The 22,447-nt window shown below is 33.8% G+C and overlaps 2 protein-coding genes across 2 annotated transcripts; both read left to right on the top strand.

Annotated features, from left to right (window-relative positions):
• The first annotated feature begins 179 nt into the window (after positions 1–179).
• Positions 180–13,071, top strand: LOC140052476 (uncharacterized). The gene is made up of 14 exons (XM_072098083.1): positions 180–317; positions 2,937–3,069; positions 3,241–3,476; positions 3,919–4,039; positions 4,566–4,660; positions 4,823–5,012; positions 5,405–5,513; positions 6,149–6,178; positions 6,793–6,974; positions 9,695–9,930; positions 10,251–10,503; positions 10,627–10,721; positions 12,575–12,764; positions 12,962–13,071. Exons 2-14 carry the CDS (start codon positions 2,943–2,945, stop codon positions 13,069–13,071), a joined length of 1,974 nt encoding a protein of 657 aa, XP_071954184.1. The 5' UTR covers positions 180–317; positions 2,937–2,942.
• Positions 13,072–14,033: 962 nt separating this feature from the next.
• Positions 14,034–22,224, top strand: LOC140052475 (uncharacterized). The gene is made up of 13 exons (XM_072098082.1): positions 14,034–14,073; positions 14,532–14,716; positions 15,212–15,465; positions 15,739–15,865; positions 15,960–16,054; positions 16,659–16,848; positions 17,118–17,221; positions 18,615–18,786; positions 19,533–19,768; positions 20,263–20,392; positions 20,511–20,605; positions 21,040–21,229; positions 21,612–22,224. Exons 2-13 carry the CDS (start codon positions 14,551–14,553, stop codon positions 21,719–21,721), a joined length of 1,869 nt encoding a protein of 622 aa, XP_071954183.1. The 5' UTR covers positions 14,034–14,073; positions 14,532–14,550; the 3' UTR covers positions 21,722–22,224.
• The last annotated feature ends 223 nt before the right edge of the window (positions 22,225–22,447 follow it).

Genomic DNA, 22,447 nt, shown 5'->3' with positions numbered 1-22,447 from the left:
TCATAAAGCATTTGTAGAGGAGACTCTAGAATACTCAGTGTCCGCCTGAGATTGGTATTAATGTCACTCCTATCATTGTGTTTAAAGAGCGTGATACGTTGCAAGCCATTCTACTCCGCTTGCCCATGGTACCACCCGCGGTGCGTTGCAACGACGCCCTCAATAAAATTAACTTTAATAGCGAGGACGCACTCTATTTAATGAACCAAGGAAATAACTCGTGAACTAAGTCCATAACAACTTTGTCGTTATACTGATAGTATATTTAACGTCAGGGTGTGTTTAAGAATACCAGCTCTCATTTCATAAAAAGTAAGGTAAGTCTACTAGTTATTTTTAAAAAGAGTAATTTGAAGAAAGCTCGGCTTTCTAAATAATAACGGCGACGGCTTTACTAAATTATTTTCTACAAATACAGATCCTTTAAATATTAATTGTATGTTATTTGTGTACGGTTCAGTTCACACAATTGTTATTGGAATCTCTTTTCAATGTATTATGTTTTCTCTTTATTGTAACTACATATAAATTAATCTAACTTAATACAAGGTTCAGTTAGCTACTTCAATGGCTATTGTTAGTGAATTATTGTAATGGCATATTTATTTCAATATGTATCCGCACACCGCTCATAGTCGATAGAATGGTTCAACACACATTCCATCCTCTATAATACATTAATCCGCTTATCCATTTCCATGCATCCATCCCCAATAAAAGTTTGAATGGAACAGTTAATCAAATCTTCCAAAATACAGCATCCTCCTCAACAAAACATTAATAGATTTGATTAGATAAATATCTAATTTCAAATCCCTGCTTCTTTATGATGACCTGTATAACAATATTATTGCTTGCCTAAAACGTGCATCTAGTGAATGTTTGAAGCCCACTAGGTCCAAGTCATATAATATTGTGCCGGGCTTGAATGAGTATGTTTCTGATCTGCATTCTGTTGCTCGTGAAGCCTTCTTATTATGGAGAACTAACAACGGCAAACCAAGGAATGGGCCCTTGTTTCATTCTATGAAAATATCTCGTTCTCGTTTTAAGTTGGCATTACGCACGTGTAAACAGAATGATCAACAACTGAGAGCTGATAAATTAGCTCAGTCTTACAGTAATAGGGACTACCAAGGTTTTTGGGAAGGTGTTAAGCATACGAATGATACTAGAGCTAATACCTCTGAAGTTATTGATAATGTTAGTGGTGAATACAACATATGTAATCATTGGGCCAAGCATTGTGAGAATTTGTTTAACTGTGTGGATAACACGACTCATAAAGCATTTGTAGAGGAGACTCTAGAATACTGTCCGCCTGAGATTGGTATTAATGTCACTCATGATCTTGTATCTAATTGCATTGATAAACTTTCTGTAGGAAAATCACCCGGACTTGATGGTTTGGGTGGTGAACATCTTAAATATGGTAGTAAACGACTTAATATCCTGAGTTTATGCTATAATGCTATGCTGTGTCATGGTCATGTAACTAAAGATCTTGTTAAAGTTATTCTAGTGCCGATTGTTAAGAGCAAATCAGGTGATACTACTAATAAGAATAATTATAGACCTATTGCTTTAGCGTCTGTATTATCTAAGGTGTTTGAATCCATTTTGATCAGTCATTGTGGTAACCCATTGGAATCCAATGACTACCAATTTGCATTTAAAGCGAAACACTCGACTGATACGTGTATCTTTGTATTAAAACATGTAATTGACTACTACAATAGAAATTGTAGTCCAGTTTTTGCCTGCTTTCTAGATGCCAGTAAGGATTTTGATCGAGTCAATCACTGGACTCTTTATAATAAGCTCATTAACAATGGTATTAATCTTTGTATTGTTAAATTGCTCAAATGTTGGTATGAGAAGCAGAGTTTTGTGATACGTTGGGGAAACTCTGTTTCAAATCCATTTACAGTATCCAATGGAGTTAGACAGGGTGGGGTTATGTCCCCTCTCCTTTATAACATATATATTAGTACTCTAAATTGTAGACTAAGTGGTTTGTGTCAGGGTTGCCAATGTAGAAACATTATCTTGAATCATCTTAGTTATGCGGGTGATCTTGTTCTACTTGCCCCCTCAGTTGCTGGTCTCCAGCAATTGGTACATGTTTGTGAAGAGTTTTCGCAAGAGAATGATGTTTTATTTAATGATAAGAAATCTTTTTGTATGCGTTTCTGTCCTCGTACTTGCAAACTTGAAGGTAATTCTATTACTAAACTTGTTGGTAAAAAACTTGCTTATGTTGAGAAAGGTACCTATCTTGGTCATATTCTTATGTGTGATTGCAGTGATGAGGCCGACATTCAAAGTCAGTACAGGTCTTTATGTATTATAAGCAACTCACTCAATCGTAAATTTATGAAATGCTCTACCAATTTTAAATGTTGTCTCTTTAGATCTTACTGTATTAATATGTATTGTGCAGCCCTTTGGTGTAACTATCGTATGAAGACTATTAGATCTCTTAATGTATGCTACAATAATGCTCTGCGCCGTATACTTAATGTCTGTAGAAGTAGTAGTGCCAGTGCAATGTTTATTGAACATGGTGTCCCTTCCTTTAATGAGTACATGCGAAAATCTACCTATGGTTTCATGCAACGTATGTTGAATAGTGATAACATCCTTGTTGCTTGTGTTTGCAAACATATGCTCCATAACTCCAAAATGTATTGTAGATGGAGAAGCATTCTTTATACTTAAGTTTAGATTTTTCTTTTTCTGTTAATAAGTTTATTAATATGGATGATATTTCCGAAATAAAAAGAAATTGAATTGAGTTGAATTTACACCTGTTATCACCAGCAGCGTGGTGAATGTTAGCTGAGCCTCACCAGTAAAATATGCATTTAAAGGCTGGTCGAAAGAGTTTCAAAGTAATGAAAAAATTGACACGATTGAAATTGTATTTTTTTAAGATCAAAATGAAACAAGAGCATAACTACAAAGGAGTCAAGTTCAGCATGATGGTTCCTCCTGGAAACTTAGATGCCATGGCAACGTTTGAAGTTAGACCCGATGACATCTTTTTGGTGACTTATCCCAAGTGTGGTAAATTGTTTAAGGCAATCTATTGACAAATAAAAGTATTTTATTTTGTCGATGCTTTGAGTTGAATGTAGATTTCTGATTTAAACTTTTCCACAATGTTAGTGTTAAGGTATACTTAATCCTATTTTTATTTAGCTTAGCTCACATAATTTAATGAATATATTTCTAAAGGTATACACTGGTTATTTGAAATTACCAACCTAATTTTGACTGGTGGTGATCCGGACAAAATAGACCGTACCTGTATGGAATCTTCGTTGGAAATGGCATACCTAAAGGACAAAACTGACATGACATCTTTTGAACCTTTTTACAAAAAGTTGGAAGCAAAGATTGATCGAAGGGTTATTGTCAGCCACTTGCCAGAATCCTTTCTTCCTCCACAAGTGTTTACAAAGAAACCCAAGGCAAGGAAGTAGATTGTTTAATATTTATGATATTAAGTTATTATATAGGCCTATCTGAATTCATTACATGATAAACATCTGATAAAACGTACGTTTTACATGCATAGTACAAGTCATGTTTCCCGGAATTGACTCAATTCATTCTTGTATGATTACTTCCGAATGATAATGTACAGATTATGTTTTTTAGATAGGCGTGGCACTATCGTAAACAAAGATGAATAGTCTTAAAACACGGACACATATTCATTTCCTAGTTTCTCTTTAATCTTTGCCCCAGTTTATGCGTAAAGTAATCATAAAAAAGGAAATTGGACGCATCGTCAGTATATGCAGTTATGCTATATACACGTACTGTAACTTTTCGGAATCTTATCAAAATATTTTTGTGATGCACTTGGATCAGTAGTATTAATAATTACGTTATTTAAATTCGTCTTAGGTGATTTATGTAGCCAGAAATCCTAAGGATTGTGGAGTATCCATCTACACTGCGCTTAAGGAAATGGGCGCTGCATCGGAATGGGAAGAATTTGTCGAAGAATGGACAAAACAAGAGGAATGTAAGAAACTTCTATATTATATAATCTTTCCATGCAAAAACTTCATATTATTTTTACTTTTTACACTATCGAGTATTTGATCGTGTGGGTCAGCGATGACATTTTGTTTATACACTCGAAATCTGCACATTCACTTTCGCGTTTTATTTTAACCGATTCATCCGAACACCATTAATATCAGTCGTTATTTTGTGGTGGTTCAGCTGTTCATCCGATGAACCGAATTGCGGAACTAATTGAAGGAATCAGAAAAACACTATATGGAGTGTATTCGACACTATTACTGATACTGCCCGAATTTTATCAAATAACCTCTGATCTTGTTAATGAAACTATTATCCGGTGTGAATAATGACATTCAAACGTACTTACCTTTTCTCGGGCAAACAATGATGTCTACACGGAATGCTTTTAACGTTATCTTGATCAGTGGTTACAAATTGTATGTAAATATAATGTTTACATATAACATTTTATATTGAAAACTAAACAAAGTTAAAGCTATTACAATGTATTTTTTTTTAAGTAACATACGGAGGGTACTTCAAACATGTTTTGGATTTCTGGAAACATCGGAATGATTTAAACGTTTTGTTCATGAAGTATGAAGATATGAAAAAGGTATGTAAGGAAGCCTATTGGAGAATCTATTCGTCATTCTATAATTCTTGGTAAAGTGTATATCCTTATTAATTGTTTCTAATGAGGATTGTAATCTCAATCTTTCCTACTTTTGAATATAATTTTAAAAAGTTGATGTTCCTGAATGATTGCTATTTCTAGGATCCTAGAGGGTCGATTGTCAGGTTTGCCGATCACCTGGAGTGCAATCTAACTGACGAAAAACTTAAACTTGTTGTTCATCACTCGGAGGTGAACAATATGAAAAAAACGTATGATGACATTGAGAAGAATGTACCAGGAGGAGTGTTTCTCACCAGAATATTTGGAAAGGCACCGTTTATCCGAAAAGGTAAAGCTTGATTTTCACACAGCGAATTATTAGGAGAATCGATAGCGTTAGTTTATGCATAGAGATATCATAATGGTTTATGCACATGCGCATTCATATTTCATTTTGTCAACCTTTCTGCGAACACAATAAGTATGATTCCCTGATTTTTTGCCTAACCTTCTACTTTTTTCGGTAAGAAAAAACCGAAACTCAGATAAAATCTAAATAAAATTGCAGCTATTCGATCTTGAATTCGAATATGATAAGAATAGCATAAGAGTGATTTTTGTCGAAAGAAAATGTTCGAAAGAAGAAGAAAAAATAATTAAATGGAAATAGACATGTGTAATTGCAAATAGAAATTTTTATTGTCTGAAAACATTCTTATTAATACATTTATTTATATTTAGGTGAAATTGGTGACTGGAAGAACCACTTCACTGTGGCTCAAAATGAGCAGTTTGATGCTAAGATCAGAGAGAATCTTCGTGGAACGGGCCTAGTATTTGACTTTGAATAGTGCATCATGCTTGGATGATAAATCTGCTCAGTAGAGAGCGTTGCAGCTTATAAATGTAGGCCTACAATATAAATATTAAAATTATAGAACGGAAAGAAGTAATACTATTGTGACAAATATCAACATTGTTTTACTATATACAAATTAGACCATTAGATATTATGACTCTTGTTTTTAATAAATAATTCATTTATGAATAGAGCTTTTTGATGGACGTTATAATGGTACGACTTTTAATGTCAAATGGTAAATAATATAACTAGTTTAAATCAAAAATATGGATATAGATGGCCTTTTTTTGGCAAGTGGCAACCCACTTTTATTTATTCATCATATTTTAATTAAAATCATTATTTGAAATGTACGGTCATCTACAAAACTAATATACTTATGATTTTCTATATGTTATATTAGGATTAACAACTTAAGAATCATTTATGCATAGCTTTTCCGAAATAAAATTCATTATTTTTCCTTTCACATTAGTCCATTTTTTTTAAATCAAGCAAGTTCCAAACTACTGTTGAATTTTGTTAATACTTTCTAAAAAATTAATGTTATATTTGTATAATATACAAACGGTTAACAATGAGATTTATAATTAAATATTGAAATTTTCACCTTTCAATAACAGTATCTATCAAGTTACGAACTGTTTCGTCATGTAAAACAAATTTAAGATAGTTTTTCATATAGAGGCCAAAGCAATAGAAATGTTAAGCCCGTGGCTTTAAAATTGGCGGGAAAATGTATGCATAACCCTTCTACGACCTTTTACTTTATGTATATTTACAAGAAATTATCTGATGCCACATGTGATGAACAAAGTTCAAGTCTGTGTTTACTACGGTCGTCTTGTAACATACCCAGTTAGAAAAAATATCACAGACTTCCACAGTAATAAGGTACAGTAACATCATTTGATAATTTCCTTTGTGTGGAGGCTATAGTAGATAAATAGTAGGCTACTGTAATTTACCAACTTTTGGCCACTGTCGGTCAATTGCCAGTAGGCATATACTCACCAGGTGTTCTGAACAGAAGATTGCTAATAGTCGAATTGTTTAGATTATTAATTTAATTGTGGCTGTTAAACAGGGTTGGGGATGTAGCGCACCACCGACCCGAATCCTCCCTATCTGCATGCAATACTTCCTAACTCTCAGGTCTCTCATATGTTGAAGTATATCTTCTTCATGTCGTACACTATTTCAAATCATAGGCCTATGTATATCCTTGTAGAATGCTTATAATTCATAAATATACAATTAACCATAGATTAACAGAGTTCAAAATGTCAGCCGCAGAACAATTTTCAACCGAAAAGTTCCAGAAGGGGTACTATCACTACAAAGGCATTAAGTTCCATATGATGATGATTCCTCCTGGAAATTTGGATGCCATGGCAACGTTTGAAGTCAGACCTGACGATATATTTTTAGTGACTTACGCAAAGTGTGGTAAATAAATCCATTTTACATAATTGGTATGTGACAAGGTGTTTAATACAGTACTAATAATAACATTATAACTTTAACATTGCTTTTACAATACTGGTCCTACAAATTATCACGATATAATTGGAAGATACGTTCATTTTATATTCAATTTAGTGAACACAAAGTATATATTAGAAAAGAAACAATTTCAAAGATTACAACCAAAACATTAGATAAGCAGCAAGAGTGGAGAAGATATTGACTTTATTGGTAATGTAGGTCCCGATGTAAAGAGCCGTTGTTCTAAGAAATCCACCCCCCCCCCCCATAATTCTCAACCTCTCCCCCCCCCCCCCCTTAACAACGCATGCGCGAAAAGGGAATTTTTTATGTTTATTCAACGATTACACGCTTCACTGATCTTCGCTGGCTTGGAGGGGAGGTTGAAAATGTTAGCTAAGCTAAAACTTTCAACCCCCCCCCCCCCCCACCCACCCCCTTTCTCTTTTGACTGACCCTCCACCATCTCTTATAGCAGAACCACATAGTTACCTAAAAAATAACAAAATAAATAAACATGGATATTACGAGGGCCTTTTTATAATCATAATTTTATTTTTTTATGTCGCAATATAATAATAATACAATTTTCAGAATGTCTCCCTCTGTTTTACAAAGAAGAAGTTCTGCTTCATTTTTTCATAATCAATCGGTTCTCAACACTATGTCAAATATAAATACAAACAAAATGGTTTTAATTAAGAAATTGGAGGGGGTTCGTTTCCACAGCATATAACCATAAGGTAGGCCTACTTGTCTAAAATGTTCAACCCCCCTGTGAAAGAATGTCTCCCCTCTGTTTAAAGAAGTTCTGAATCGATTTTCATCATTATTTTTTTCATAATCGATCAGTTCTCAACAATATGTCAAATATCAATACAAACAAAATTTGGTTTTAAATCAGAATATCATAGAAATTGGAGGGGGGTTCGTTTTCATGGCCTATCTAAAATTTTCAACCCCCCTGTGAAAGTATGTCCCCCGTCTGTTTAAAGAAGTTCTGAATCGATATTCATCATTATTTTTCCATAATCGATCAGTTCTTAACACTATGTCAAATATCAATACAAACAAAATTTGGTTTTAAATCAGAATATCATAGAAATTGGAGGGGGTTTGTTTTCATGGCCTATCTAAAATTTTCAACCCCACCTGTGAAAGAATGTCCCCCTCTGTTTAAAGAAGTTCTGAATCGATATTCATCATTATTTTTTCATAATCGATCAGTTCTTAACACTATGTCAAATATCAATACAAACAAAATTTGGTTTTAAATCAGAATATCATAGAAATTGGAGGGGGTTCGTTTTCATGGCCTATCTAAAATGTTCAACCACCCTGTGAAAGAATGTCCCCCGGCCCTCTGTTTTAAGAAGTTCTGAATCGATATTCATCATTATATTTTCATAATCGATCAGTTCTCAACACTATGTCAAATATCAATACAAACAAAATTGGTTTTAAATTAGAATATCATAGAAAATGGAGAGGGGGGAGGGGGTACGTTTTCATGTCCTATCGGAAAAAAAGGCTCCTACGATTATAGTTATTAGGCCAATTATGAAGCCTGTGCTTCATAATTGGTAGGTCGGAAAGGAGGCTTCTTATTTATATTATATTTAATACAGTATTAATAAATAATATATAGAGTCAAAAGGCTATAAATTTAGCCTTGTTTTCCTATATGCCTAGCCTAGTAACAGGGAGCTAAAATGCTCTAAACTATTTCTTTCCCTTCTCTAGCCTTAGATCAAAGAACTCCTAGATGTAGGAGAGATCGAGGCTAGAGAGCGTTGTAGAGATCGAGGCTAGAGCGTTGCTGCTGCAGAGAGAACACCTCGACACATAAAGCTTAGCTTAAAAGCTGTTATCTGGCGGCCGCCACTTAATTATCTGGCGGCCGCCACTTAATTATCTGGCGGCCGCCACTTAATTATCTGGCGGCCGCCACTTAATTATCTTGCGGCCGCCACTTAATTATCTGGCGGCCGCCACTTAATTATCTGGCGGCCGCCACTTAATTATCTGGCGGCCGCCACTTAATTATCTGGCGGCCGCCACTTAATTATCTGGCGGCCGCCACTTAATTATCTGGCGGCCGCCACTTAATTATCTGGCGGCCGCCACTTAATTATCTGGCGGCCGCCACTTAATTATCTGGCGGGCGCCACTTAATTATCTGGCGGCCGCCACTTAATTATCTGGCGGCCGCCACTTAATTATCTGGCGTATTATATTATTATCAGTACATGTCCCGTCACGTGACATGTACGTGCATTGGATCCGAGGCGATGTTGCATATGGAACGCCATCGCTGCCTCCGGCAGCAAACTTTAATTCTATTCGGCTCTTTTACCATTACGTTCGGCTCTTTTAGCATTGGGCGCATTTCTATTCGGCCCATTCACCATTACGTTCGGCTCTTTCAGCATTCGGCGCATTTCTATTTGGCCCATTTACCATTACGTTCGGCTTTTAAAATGTAGTTAACTTGTGGCCCGAACGGGCTTCCGTAAAATAACAGCTTCAGTTAATACATCACAATATTATAAATAACAATTTTTTTCTTTTCAAAATGTATTGCCACATTGGTTAGTAAAGTCCTGCTGGATCAATTAATTTCTATAGTGACGTATTGCACATAAACAAATCACAAGTAAATTCTCTTGGCTTCTTGTTAGGTACGCACTGGTCGAATGAAATTATCAACTTAATTCTAACTGGTGGTGATCCGGACAAAATTGACCGTACTTGTCAGGAAGCTGCTCTGGAAATGTCTTACATAAAGGACAAAACTGACATAAAATCTTTTGAACCTTTTTACAAAAAGATGGAAGCAAAGAAAGCTCGTAGAGTTATTCTCACCCATCTGCCCGAATCTTTACTTCCTCCTCAAGTGTTTACAAAGAAACCTAAGGTACGATTTGATTTTCAAGTTATGTTTTTAAGTTAATATCCGTGAACAATTATTATCTAAAATACAGTATTGATCAATTTGATAATGATGCAATATTGTTTATGAATTGATGATTGATGAAATAAAAGCGGTTATGCCAAAACATTTTGTTTATGTCTGCACTCGTATACTCGGTATATACATACTCGAGTACTCCATGGTATAACTATAGGTAGGCACTTTAATATCCATTGTTCTTGCATACCGTACGAATTTCGTCTCACAACTTAGGCCTATAGAACATAAACTAAACTCGATTCATTTAAATTAACAACTTGAAGATATCAATGAAACGGCGTCCCATAAGCCGTGATAGTGATAAGAAGTGCTGCCAACGACCTGTTTCTTCAAAGTCCGTAATAAAAGACTCTAAATCTAAACTCCTCTCACAGGTGATATACGTCACCCGAAATCCTAAAGATTGTGGAGTATCCTTGTATCATGCGAAAAAGGGAATTGGTATGTCGGCTCTGGATGAATCTTGGAGTACATTTGTTGACGAATGGATAAAACAAGAAGATTGTGAGGATAAACGTATTTTTCTTTAGGCCTATCTGAGTTCTAGCCAACAACTTTCTTTTATCATCATAATAACATCATAACTACATACATTGTATGTTCTAACCACTGTATCATAATGTTGGGGTTTTCTTGCAGTGCTGATGGGAGGATTTTTTACCCATGTTCTGGAATACTGGAAACATCGACATGATTCAAACTTTTTGTATATGAAGTATGAAGATATGAAAAGGGTATGCAAATAGCTACAGTTTTTTCTGATATTCAATCAACCATTTCCTTAAAGAACTGTCAACTAACTTTACTGTTTTTTAAAACTATCTATTGGATACTGCACGTTGGCTACTACAGAACAAAATCAATGACAGACTGCCCAAAGTACATAACTATGCCTAAATACACATACAAACAGGGTCTGCAGTATACATTTGATGCACACCCCATTGATTAGGTTGTCGCTTTAGGGCGTGTTCTTTCCGACAACATGAATTGTAGACAACTAGATGGTACGCTCGCTTCGCTCGCGTACCATCTAGGTCGTGCCCACAGATGGTTCTCGAATACATGTAATTTCAGCGTAAAAAAACTGGCGATTTCAAATTTACGTACCGCATGACTAAAAAACATTGTCGTTTACAGAAACAAATAAATATACACAATGATTTATGTAGTGTACCAAAATTAGCACCCTGCGAATTACTTCCAACAGAGAAACTTGTCACAAAATGAGTCAAAATGTTAAATTTTGACTTATTTATACAAACCCAATTTGTGTTTTGTATCTAACATTAGGGTTGAGGGTTGGGATGAGGATAGATACAAAGAGGAACAATTTTTTAATATATTCTTTATATTAAATTATTCTTTATATTTCTTTATTATCCACTAAGTAACGAAATATGTTTTTTATAGGCCTATAAATAATATACCACTAAATAGAGTAAAACATTTCCGATTTATTAACTGTTACAATTGTCACTGTCATAGTCGATTGAAATAGTAAAGTACATGTAACGATACACCACTACGACGTTTATATTTTTTGTAATTATTAATTAATACAAACGTTGAGAAGCAACTGTAAGTAATAAAGTATTATATTATTATGTGTTTATAATCTAAAATTAGGGGCTACCCACACTCACAGTAATAAGTTTATTTGTATTTTTGTTTATATTATATCTAACAGTCCCAACACACACAATAAGAAATTTGCGATTCAAATGGCGATCTAAAGTGGTTAATACCTATTTACAGTATTGTATAGCATTACAATACTATTTATGTTTATTCTCCAATGGCCCATAAATTTACCTACTTGTGTTAAACCATGGAGGTATGCAAGCATGGTTAAACCAAATAATTTGGAATGTTCCATTCATCGCAAATCAATACATTTGTATAAACGTATATTAAATCTATCAAAATAGTATTTTTTAAAGAAAATCGGCCTGTCTTCAACATTATGATGCTGTACTCGAGCTGTTCAACCAGTTTTCAGCCATTAAAAACAATTATCGTAGGAGGAGATAGGAAAATGCGAAGCATCCTCGTATTATTGTCTGCGGGTATTTTTCAAGATGGACGTCCATTAGACAGTGTATACCACGATTGAAAAACACCCCTACTTGGGGCAAATCATTGAACCTAAATTCGTTTTAATTGTCAATAACTAATTATCGAACTAAATTTAATTAGTAAACAGGGTTACATCAGGTGGTTAAAATCAGTACCGAAAGTACGAACCAACTTTATATACAATCGAGTAAACATTGTAGAAATAACGCGCGATTTACCGAATTTTGCCCTTACGTAAATTTATATATAGATTACAAAGATACGACCGGTTGAGTTCCAACTGATGCTGATATTTATACTACAATTAAGATAGAAAATAAATACAACAAAATATGCTTACAGAAAAAACATGGAAATACAATTTCATAAAAATGTCATAAATACATTATTTATTTCAATCAAAATGCTTTTATTTTTACGATTTCATGAATAAATGTTAAAAAGCGTAAACATATAGTGAAAATTGCTAACATTTTAGTATAAATATTATTTTAAAATTGCTTTTTAGGATCCAAGAGGATCGATTGTTAAGTTTGCCGATCATCTGCAGCGCACTCTAACGGATGAAGAACTTGACAAGGTAGTTCATCACTCTGAAGTAAAAAATATGAAGAAAACTTACGACAATGTTGAGAAGAACGTGAAAGATGGCGTGTTCCTAACAAAAGCCATGGGGAAATCATCATTTATCAGAAAAGGTTCGTAATTATATTTAAACAATCAAGCAAGCTAGCTGGTTACTTCTGTTCTGGGGGATTGTTCGACCATTTCGACAACCAAATCATTCAGTAAAAACTACAATAGGCCTACAGACAGTAAAGTATGGAAAATGTTTCTTTTATATTATTTTTTACTCAAATCCTCACAAACTGGCATCCAATGTGTTTATTTTTAGGTCAAATTGGTGACTGGAAGAACCACTTCACTGTGGCTCAAAATGAGAAGTTTGATGCTGTTATCAGAGAGAATCTTCACGAAACAGGCCTTGTATTTGATTTTGAATAACAAGTTAAACTCATTTTTAAAAGAGACGAAATATTAGTGTGCCGAAGTATCGTATTCAACTAGACTAAATCATTATAATGAATCAGTCCAGTAATTTAAAATCATAGAACGTGAAGAAGAAATAATATATTATATAATATCAACATTGTTTTACTCTATACAAATTAGATCTTTAGATATTATGATACTGGTTTTTTTTTTTTATTAAATATATGATTTATAAATAGAGGGACGTTATAACAGCACGACATTTAATGTCAAATGGTAAATATATAGAAAATTCAAGAAATATAACTGGAGTAGGTAAAAGTTTGGAATATCAGTGACGAGGGTTTAGGATAATATTATTACAAAATTGTAATAACTTTAATAATAATAATGTTTGGCAAGTGGCAACCCACATTTATTCATTCATCATATTTTGATTAAAAATGTACGGTCACCTATAAAACTATTATACTATACATATAGATTTTCTATATAAGTTATAACAAAAAAGATAAAATAACTTTAAAACACATAAATATGCATGACTTTTAAGAAATACAATTCAATATTCTTTCTTTCACATTAGTCTATTTCTTTTTAGCATTATTTGTATCGCAAGGTCAAATAAAGCAATAGGCCTAAGTACCGTTGATTTTATTTTTCAATACTTTCAAAATAATTAATACTATATTTGTATAATATACAAACGGTTAACAATTCAATACTGACATTTTCACTTTTTTTCAATAACAGTATCTAAGTTATGTACTGTTTCGTCATGTAAAACATATTTAAGAATCAAATAGGCCTAAACAATAGAAATGTTAAACCCGGGGTTATACAAATTGACGTACACTATGTACTTATACGGTAAACCTTCTGCGACCTTTCACTTTTATGTATATTTGAAATTATCTGATGGATATGCCACGTGTGATGTACAAAGTTCAAGTCTGTGTCTACTACGGTCATCTTGTACCAGTAAGAATAAATATCACAGACTTTCATAATAAGGTACAGTAACATCATTTAATAATAATTTTGTTAGATTTGTATGTATCGTAGTATTTTCTATTTTTATAGTTGTTTGTTATTTGTCTATAGATATTATTTGACGCAATTCAGTTTTCTACCGTAATTCTGTAATTGACCTTTTGGCCACTTTCGGCCAATTAGGCCTATAGTCGGCTTGACTTAGGCTAACTTTAGTGATGCAGTATGCCTATGCTCACCAGGCTTTCTGAACAGAAGATTGCTAATAGTCGAATTTATGATCAGAGGCATTTAAGCATCTAGATGGTCCATTCAAACTATAATTATTTGAAGAGACTAATAATTTAATTTTGGCTGTTAAGGGGGTGGGGGATTCAACGCACCACCGACTCCCAGACCTCTCATGTATTAAAGTATATCTTGTTCATACCTTTGTAGAATGCTTATAATTCATAAATACAGTATACAATTAACAATAGATTAACAGTACAGTTCAAAATGTCAGCCGCAGACCAATTTTCAACCGAAAAGTTCCAGAAGGGGTACTATCATTACAAAGGGATTAAGTTCCATATGATGATGCTTCCTCCTGGAAATTTGGATGCCATGGCAACGTTCGAAGTCAGACCTGACGATATATTTTTAGTGACTTACGCAAAGTGTGGTAAATAAATACATTTCACATATCGGTATAAGGTGTTTAACACTAATAATAACATTACTTTAACATTGGTTTTACAATACTCATGGTCCTATTCACGATATAATTCGAATAACGTTCATTTTATGTTCAATTTAATGAACACAACATATAATTATTACTATTAGAAAAGAAACGATTGTATTATATTAAAAACATTAGATAAACAGGAAGAGGGGCGAAGATATTGACTTTATCGGTAATGTTGGTCCCGATGCAAAGAGCCGTAATCAAATGTTAACTGTTTCAAAATATCTATATTGTGATATTAACAGCCAATAACCATTTATAGGTAGCAATTTCGCCCTATTAATGTGTCTCCTCAAGACGGATTGCCCAATTTGTTAGTAAAGTCCCACTGGAACAGTTTTCTATAGTGACGTATTTACACATAAACGAATCCCAAATACATTTTTTTTTTCGTGGAAAGCAGGCGCTAAGACTCTTGGCTTCTTTTAGGTACGCACTGGTCGTATGAAATTATCAATTTAATTCTAAATGGTGGTGATCCGGACAAAATTGACCGTACTTGTCAGGAAGCTCCTCTGGAAATGTCTTACATAAAGGACAAAACTGACATGAAATCTTTTGAGCCATTTTACAAAAAGATTGAAGCAAAGAAAGGTCAAAGAGTTATTCTCACCCATCTTCCCGAATCTCTACTTCCTCCTCAAGTGTTTACAAAGAAACCGAAGGTACGATTTGATTTTCATGTTATGATTTAAGTATGAGAAGGAGAACAATGTTTATTTAGAATACAGTATTGATAAATTTGCTAATGATTTGCAATATTGTGTAAACGCGAGCTTTCCCTCAAGTAACATATTGCTAAATGACGCAAGAGCATCGTCTTTACTTAAACTGTAGTTACTTAAGCCCACCTAACTGTAGTTGTGCTTTGACACGGCGTCCCATAAGCCGTGATAGTAATAAGAAGTGCTGCCAACGACCTGTTTCTTAAAAATACTACTAAACTCCTCTTACAGGTGATATACGTCACCCGAAATCCTAAGGATTGTGGAGTATCCTTGTATCATGCTACAAAAGGAGTTGGTATGACGGCTCATACAAATTGGAGTACTTTTGTTGACGAATGGATAAAACAAGAAGATAGTGAGGATAAACGCATTTTTCTGTATCTGAGTTCTATCACACACTATATACATTGCATATGTTCTAACCACTGTATCTTAATTCATTTTTGCAGTACTATTGGGAGGATTCTTTACACATGTTCTAGATTACTGGAAACATCGACACGATTCAAACTTTTTGTATATGAAGTATGAAGATATGAAAAGGGTATACATAGCTATAGCTTACTTCTGATATTCAATCAACCATTTTCATAAGGAACAGTCAACCAAGACAGACTGCTCAGTACATAACTAGGCCTAAACACACATACATACATACATATGGGATCCTCTTCTTCGTCGTAGAACTGGAGTCGAAAACCTATTCAGCACTAAATAGCCTACTAAGATGTTCGTTAAGAATTTTCTTCGATCAAACAGCTGGTCTGCACTAACCCTCATAACATTTAGTTTAACTCAGTGTTATTTCCGGCCAACATGAATTGTAGACAATTAAAAAGATACAACCGATTCAGTTCCAACTAAAAATGCTGATATTTATAATAAAATTAAGATTGAACCCCCAAAAAAGATAAATAGGCCTAAATACAACACAATATGATTGATAAACACAGTGAGTGAGCAAGACGATGATTGTAAATAATAATTCTTGAATGTAATGTAATTGTTTATAGACTCTATTTAACTTTAATCAAAATACTTTTAGTTTTATGACTGCAAGAATAAATGTTAAAAAGCGTAGATATATAGTGAAAATTGCTAATATTATTCTTTTAGAATGAATAATTATTTTAAAATTTCTTTTTAAGGATCCAAGAGGATCGGTCACTAAGTTTGCCGATCATCTTGAGCGCTGTCTAACGGATGAAGAACTTGACAATGTAGTTCATTACTCGGATGTAAAAAATATGAAGAAAACTTACGACAATGTTGAGAAGAACGTGAAAGATGGAGTGTTCCTCACAAAAGCCATGGGGAAATCATCATTTATCAGAAAAGGTTCGTAATTTTATGTAAACAACTAAGCAATGCTACATCCATGCTTCGACAACGTATGGTATGATCGGGAAAGTTTTTTTCATTATATTATTTTGTTCGCAAGTTCTCATACTGGCATTAATATGATTGAACCTAGACTATTGCTGAGACAGCCCACGGTTGACATGCTTAAAGGATATTTTTCCATTCAATTTCAAGCCAAGTTCTCGGTACTTCTAATATAATGTGTTTCTTGCCCAAAATCAAAACACTGTTTATTAATTTTTTAGGTCAAATTGGTGACTGGAAGAACCACTTCACAGTGGCTCAAAATGAGCAGTTTGAAGCTAAGATCAGAGAAAATCTTCACGGAACGGGCCTAGTATTTGATTTTGAATAACAAGTTAAACACATGTTTAAAAGATACGAAAAATATGAGTGTGCCGAAATACCGTATTCAACTATACTTGAACTTGAACTTTTTTTATTGCAATCGATTATATAAATAAATTGACTACTATAATTAATCAGTCCAGGCTCTCCGCAATTATGAAAATAAGATTATATTATTTACAGGGTCATTGAAGATCAATCATTACGCTGATGAAATCGAAAAAAATGTTCTGACTCATTTAAATGTGGTACGGCAGTACATATAAAAATGTATGATGTATTTCTTCGTTTATCAATATTCATACAAATTGGTGTAGAACGTGCTTGTCAATTAAAATATAATTTCTAGAAATGACTCCTTTTTATCGTGAATTGATAAAAATTTACACTTTGAAATGGAACTGTATTAAAATTGTATTAAAATTAATTTTTATTATTGAAATACACCAGACACGTTATTTAGATGACTATCAATATTCAGTTAAGATTTACCTAGTGACAACTGCTGGATCGGGTGGGATATTATTAGGTCTTATATAGTAATATCACTTTATTTCAACCATTGAGGGGTAAGAACTCAATCCCATGACCTTCTGTTTACAGAGCACTGTCAACAACATTGCCACGTCACCCACGACCTCTTCCTTACATTAGTTCTATTTACACGAGACACGTCTATTATTATTTGATAAATAAACCTACGTGTAATTTACACCGTTCAATTCATTTAAAAGAGTCGCCGTCGACTTAATAGTACCCAGTTGCAACGAAGGTGAATAACGAAGAATACCGTCACAACAGCTATTAAGGTACAGTAAATTGATTTAATTATCTAATTTATGCTATTATGAGCTACATAACATTTCGCCTATAGCCTGAAAGTAAAGTAATGCATGTGATTTTTTTTTTCACTAATAACAATTAAACCGGAAAAATGTGCCCTTTATTACTAAGTTCACATGTTAGGCATACGTATGTTTGAAGAGGAGTGCTGATTAATGTAAAGTTCTGTCTACTATGAATTTGTGCCAAAAAAAGTATGATGTGTCCAAATATGTTAGTGATATTCTCAAATATGGTAGTAACACATCATTATGTCCATATATGGGAGCATCAATTTTGATTCGTCATATAAAGTTTGTTTGTGCAGACAGAGCTTAAGAAAATTCGCCCAGTTCAGAGCAACACAGTACATTTTGAAGTGTTGTAATTTGTAGGCATACGGTACTCTATCTCAATTCACTCTCTCTATGGTCAGGTCAGTAGTTGACCTACTCGATTAAAAAAATCACATTGTGTACTATATTTCTTTTGTATAGACTGTTTGTAATGTATGATGTATAGTATAAATCAATTTAAGATTCTGGCAATAATTGAATGAATTATATTCACAGTTCAAAATGTCAGCCGCAGAACAATTTTCAACCGAAATGTTCCAGAAGGGATACTATCACTACAAAGGGATTAAGTTCCACACCATGGTCTTTCCAGTTGGAAACTTAGATGCCATGCCAACGTTTGAAGTCAGACCTGACGATATCTTTTTGGTTACTTATGCAAAATGTGGTAAATAATTTTTACACCAAAAATATTTATTTTTCAGTAAAAAAAATGTGTTTACTAGGCATATAACATAACTTGAATATATTCTACTAATACTAATTATGACGATGGATGATGATTATTAATTTTTATGTATACTTTTTAAATTTAATATTATCATTCATGGAACGATAATTTACTAAAAAAATATTAGTAATACATATCAAAATCTGACGGTTGAATGATCAAACATGGGGCACGTTTTCAAGCATAAGTAAACTCGGTCTAATCTGTGTAAACAGTCGTAATCTTATCCAAATGTTTACAGCCCTAATTCAAAAGAAAGCAAAAATGATTGATTATGCAGCATACCTTATTTGCAGAGATCATATTTATAGCTAAACATTTTTTAATGGAAATGAAGTAATATCCCACTTGATATGCTCTAGATTATGATATTAAAATGTATAATTTTTCTTCTGCATGTGGAGCGGTATTAAGTCTAGCGATAGTAAACAGCATCCCAGTATCGAGTCTTCTGACAGCCACGTTCATGTCATTATGATATAGTGTATCCTCTCCTGACACTATACAGTATCTATGTTATGCCGGTTACATTATACTGTAGAATCGAACGTCCCTTAGCTACGGTTGCGCATTTTATTTGCTTTAAAATAAGTAGACAGCGGGAAGTTTGCGCATAAACGATTTCTTGGATTTTGAAAATTGAATAGCAGGCTATAACGATCTCACTCTTTTTTTTTTTAAAGGAACTCACTGGTCGAATGAAATTATCAATTTAATTCTAACTGGTGGTGATCCGGACAAAATTGACCGTTCTTGTCAGGAAGCTGCTCTGGAAATGTCTTACATAAAGGACAAAACTGACATAAAATCTCTTGCGCCTTTTTACAAAAAGTTGGAAGCAATAGAAGGTCAAAGAGTTATTCTCACGCATCTGCAAGAATCTCTACTTCCTCCTCAGGTGTTTACAAAGAAACCAAAGGTACGATACGATTTCTGCAACATTATCCAATTGTTGTTTGTTGATGTCTCCACAACTAAAGCTTGGTTCCCACTTTAGACAGTTGAACCTCTCGTGATTGGTCAATCACTTGAGTTGCAACGCTTACCTCCTTCCGTCGCGTCGTACAGGGTAGTGGGAACCGAGCTACAGTCCACTGTCACATGCACATTCCGTCTATTCGGCCTAACTCTCAATATAAACACAATCACTAACACGATTGGATTTGATTTTAAAAAGCTTGAAGAAACATCTATTTAATTCGTGACAAATTTTCTATTGGAGGATGGATGTCTAATTTACCGTATACATAAGCCTTTCAAACCAATTTGAGTTAAAGGTTCCATAATTATCTCATGATTTGATTTGTTGACCATAATTATCCAATTGCTTCAAAGTTTTGGGGTGTCGATATTGCATTTATTATAGGTGTAAGAAATAATACAATTACAAATTCATTGGAATTCGTCTTGCAGGTTATCTACGTAACCCGAAATCCTAAAGATTGTGGAGTATCGTTGTATCATGCTAACAACAAAATTGGTGTGTCGGCTCTGGATGCAACTTGGAATACTTTTGCTGACGAATGGATAAAACAAGAAGATTGTAAGGACACCCATATTATATTAGCTGTATTCTTTTTGTTCATTTCAAAAAGTGTTAATCAACAACTAGCCACAGCAACTTTTCTAACCACTGGTGTATCATAATTCTTTTTTTGCAGTACTAATGGGAGGATTCTTCACGCATGCTCTGGAATACTGGAAACATCGACATGATTCAAACTTTTTGTATATGAAGTATGAAGATATGAAAAAGGTATGCAAATGAACCAAAGGTATGCAAATGAACCATTTTCATAAAGAAAACAGAAACAAATCAAGAATTGAAAACAATTTCCTAATATTGAATACATAAAACAACAAGTTGTAATTTGTAGGAATTCTTCTTTATGGCAAGATGAATGGTACGCCAGATAGGTCATTAACACATTGTCGACTATAACTAAAAAATACTGTTCTTTATTTCAACTTAAAAGAGGATAATCTTCCAACTGGAAATTTCAAGGCACTCTTAATAAATAAATTTTAAAAAACACGCATAGGAAGAAAAAAACGATAATGTTACAACAGCAGGATTAAACAAAAAAGTTCAAATAAGTATACACTTCATCAACAATTGCATTGGAAAATATAACTCGGTTTAATGAGAAAGATAATTATTTTTATATGATTTTTATGGATTTTTCTTAGGATCCAAAAGGATCGGTCACTAAGTTTGCCAATCATCTGGAGCGCACTCTAACGGACGAAGAACTTGACAAGGTAGTTCATTACTCGGATGTAAAAAATATGAAGAAAACTTACGACGATGTTGAGAAGAAAGTGAAAGATGGAGTGTTCCTAACAAAAGCAGTGGGAAAATCACCATTTATCCGAAAAGGTTTGTAATTTATGAGGCGTATATAACAACTTTGGATTGTTGTGTTTGGTACCTCTTGCTTCAGAGGGATCGTTTTGAATTGCTGAACTCTTGTGTTGTGACATGGTGACATCCAAAGTCACCATCTGTGAATACTATTAATGAAATACGGTAGTTTTTTGTGTGTTCAACACAGTCGGCGTTACGATATTATACGTCATGTGTGCCAATATATTATCTTTTAATTTATATCTTCTATTAAGTTGAAATGCAGTTTAGAACATCGACTACTGAGACAACCCACGGATGGCATGATTAAATTGGATATTTCCAGTCAATTTTACGCTACTTTTACTATATGTGTTTCTTTTCCAAATTCAACCCACTGTTTATTTCTCTTTAGGTCAAATTGGTGACTGGAAGAACCACTTTACTGTTGCTCAAAATGAGCAGTTTGATGCTAAGATCAGAGAGAATCTTCATGGAACGGGTCTAGCATTTGACTTTGAATAGTGCATCATTGATTTAAAGAAATCCATGTTCGTAGGCCTATCCTTGTAACAGATGAAATATAAACTATTAAGTGTACAAATACAACAAAATAATCATCCAGACTGATATAATGATATAGTCTATATACAGACTCTCCCCAATTATGAAAATATAGATACTATTGTTTGGGGTCATGACATGCTAAAGATCATCATTTAATTATCATGGCTGATGAATCCGGCGGCAGAAACGATGTTATAGGAAAGCCTATATTATTCATTTTTTAAATGAAAAATAAATTAGATATGTACGTTTTAATAATGTTAAGACCTAATATCGAATAAATCATTGAACCAGTAACCAAATGAATTTTAGAATATTTATTATGCATTAAGATTCCCTGCACAAAATAATCTTATAATTCGTTAGTTGCTGAAATTGTTTGATGAATGCGATGTAGAACCCATAATGAAATAGTTAAATATGCACTTCTTATTCAAACAAGTATTCCATGTATAGACACCATACCCATCCTAACCCTAAAGTACCCCTCTTTGATCAACTTTAATCTAAACGATAAAAGCGATGACTTATCCAGTGACCTGCTGCTCAAGACTATTTGAAAACTACAACAATATTACAAAGAACAGAAGGGAAACAAATGCTATTCAAGCGTCGTGAGTCTATAAACGCAACTTCGATAAATGGACCATTTTAGTCCGGTGGCAGGAGGGGGGATATCACCAC

Source organism: Antedon mediterranea, chromosome 6, assembly GCF_964355755.1.
Source record: "Antedon mediterranea chromosome 6, ecAntMedi1.1, whole genome shotgun sequence".
Taxonomy (NCBI): domain Eukaryota; kingdom Metazoa; phylum Echinodermata; class Crinoidea; order Comatulida; family Antedonidae; genus Antedon; species Antedon mediterranea.
This window is presented reverse-complemented; position numbering and strand designations above follow the sequence as displayed.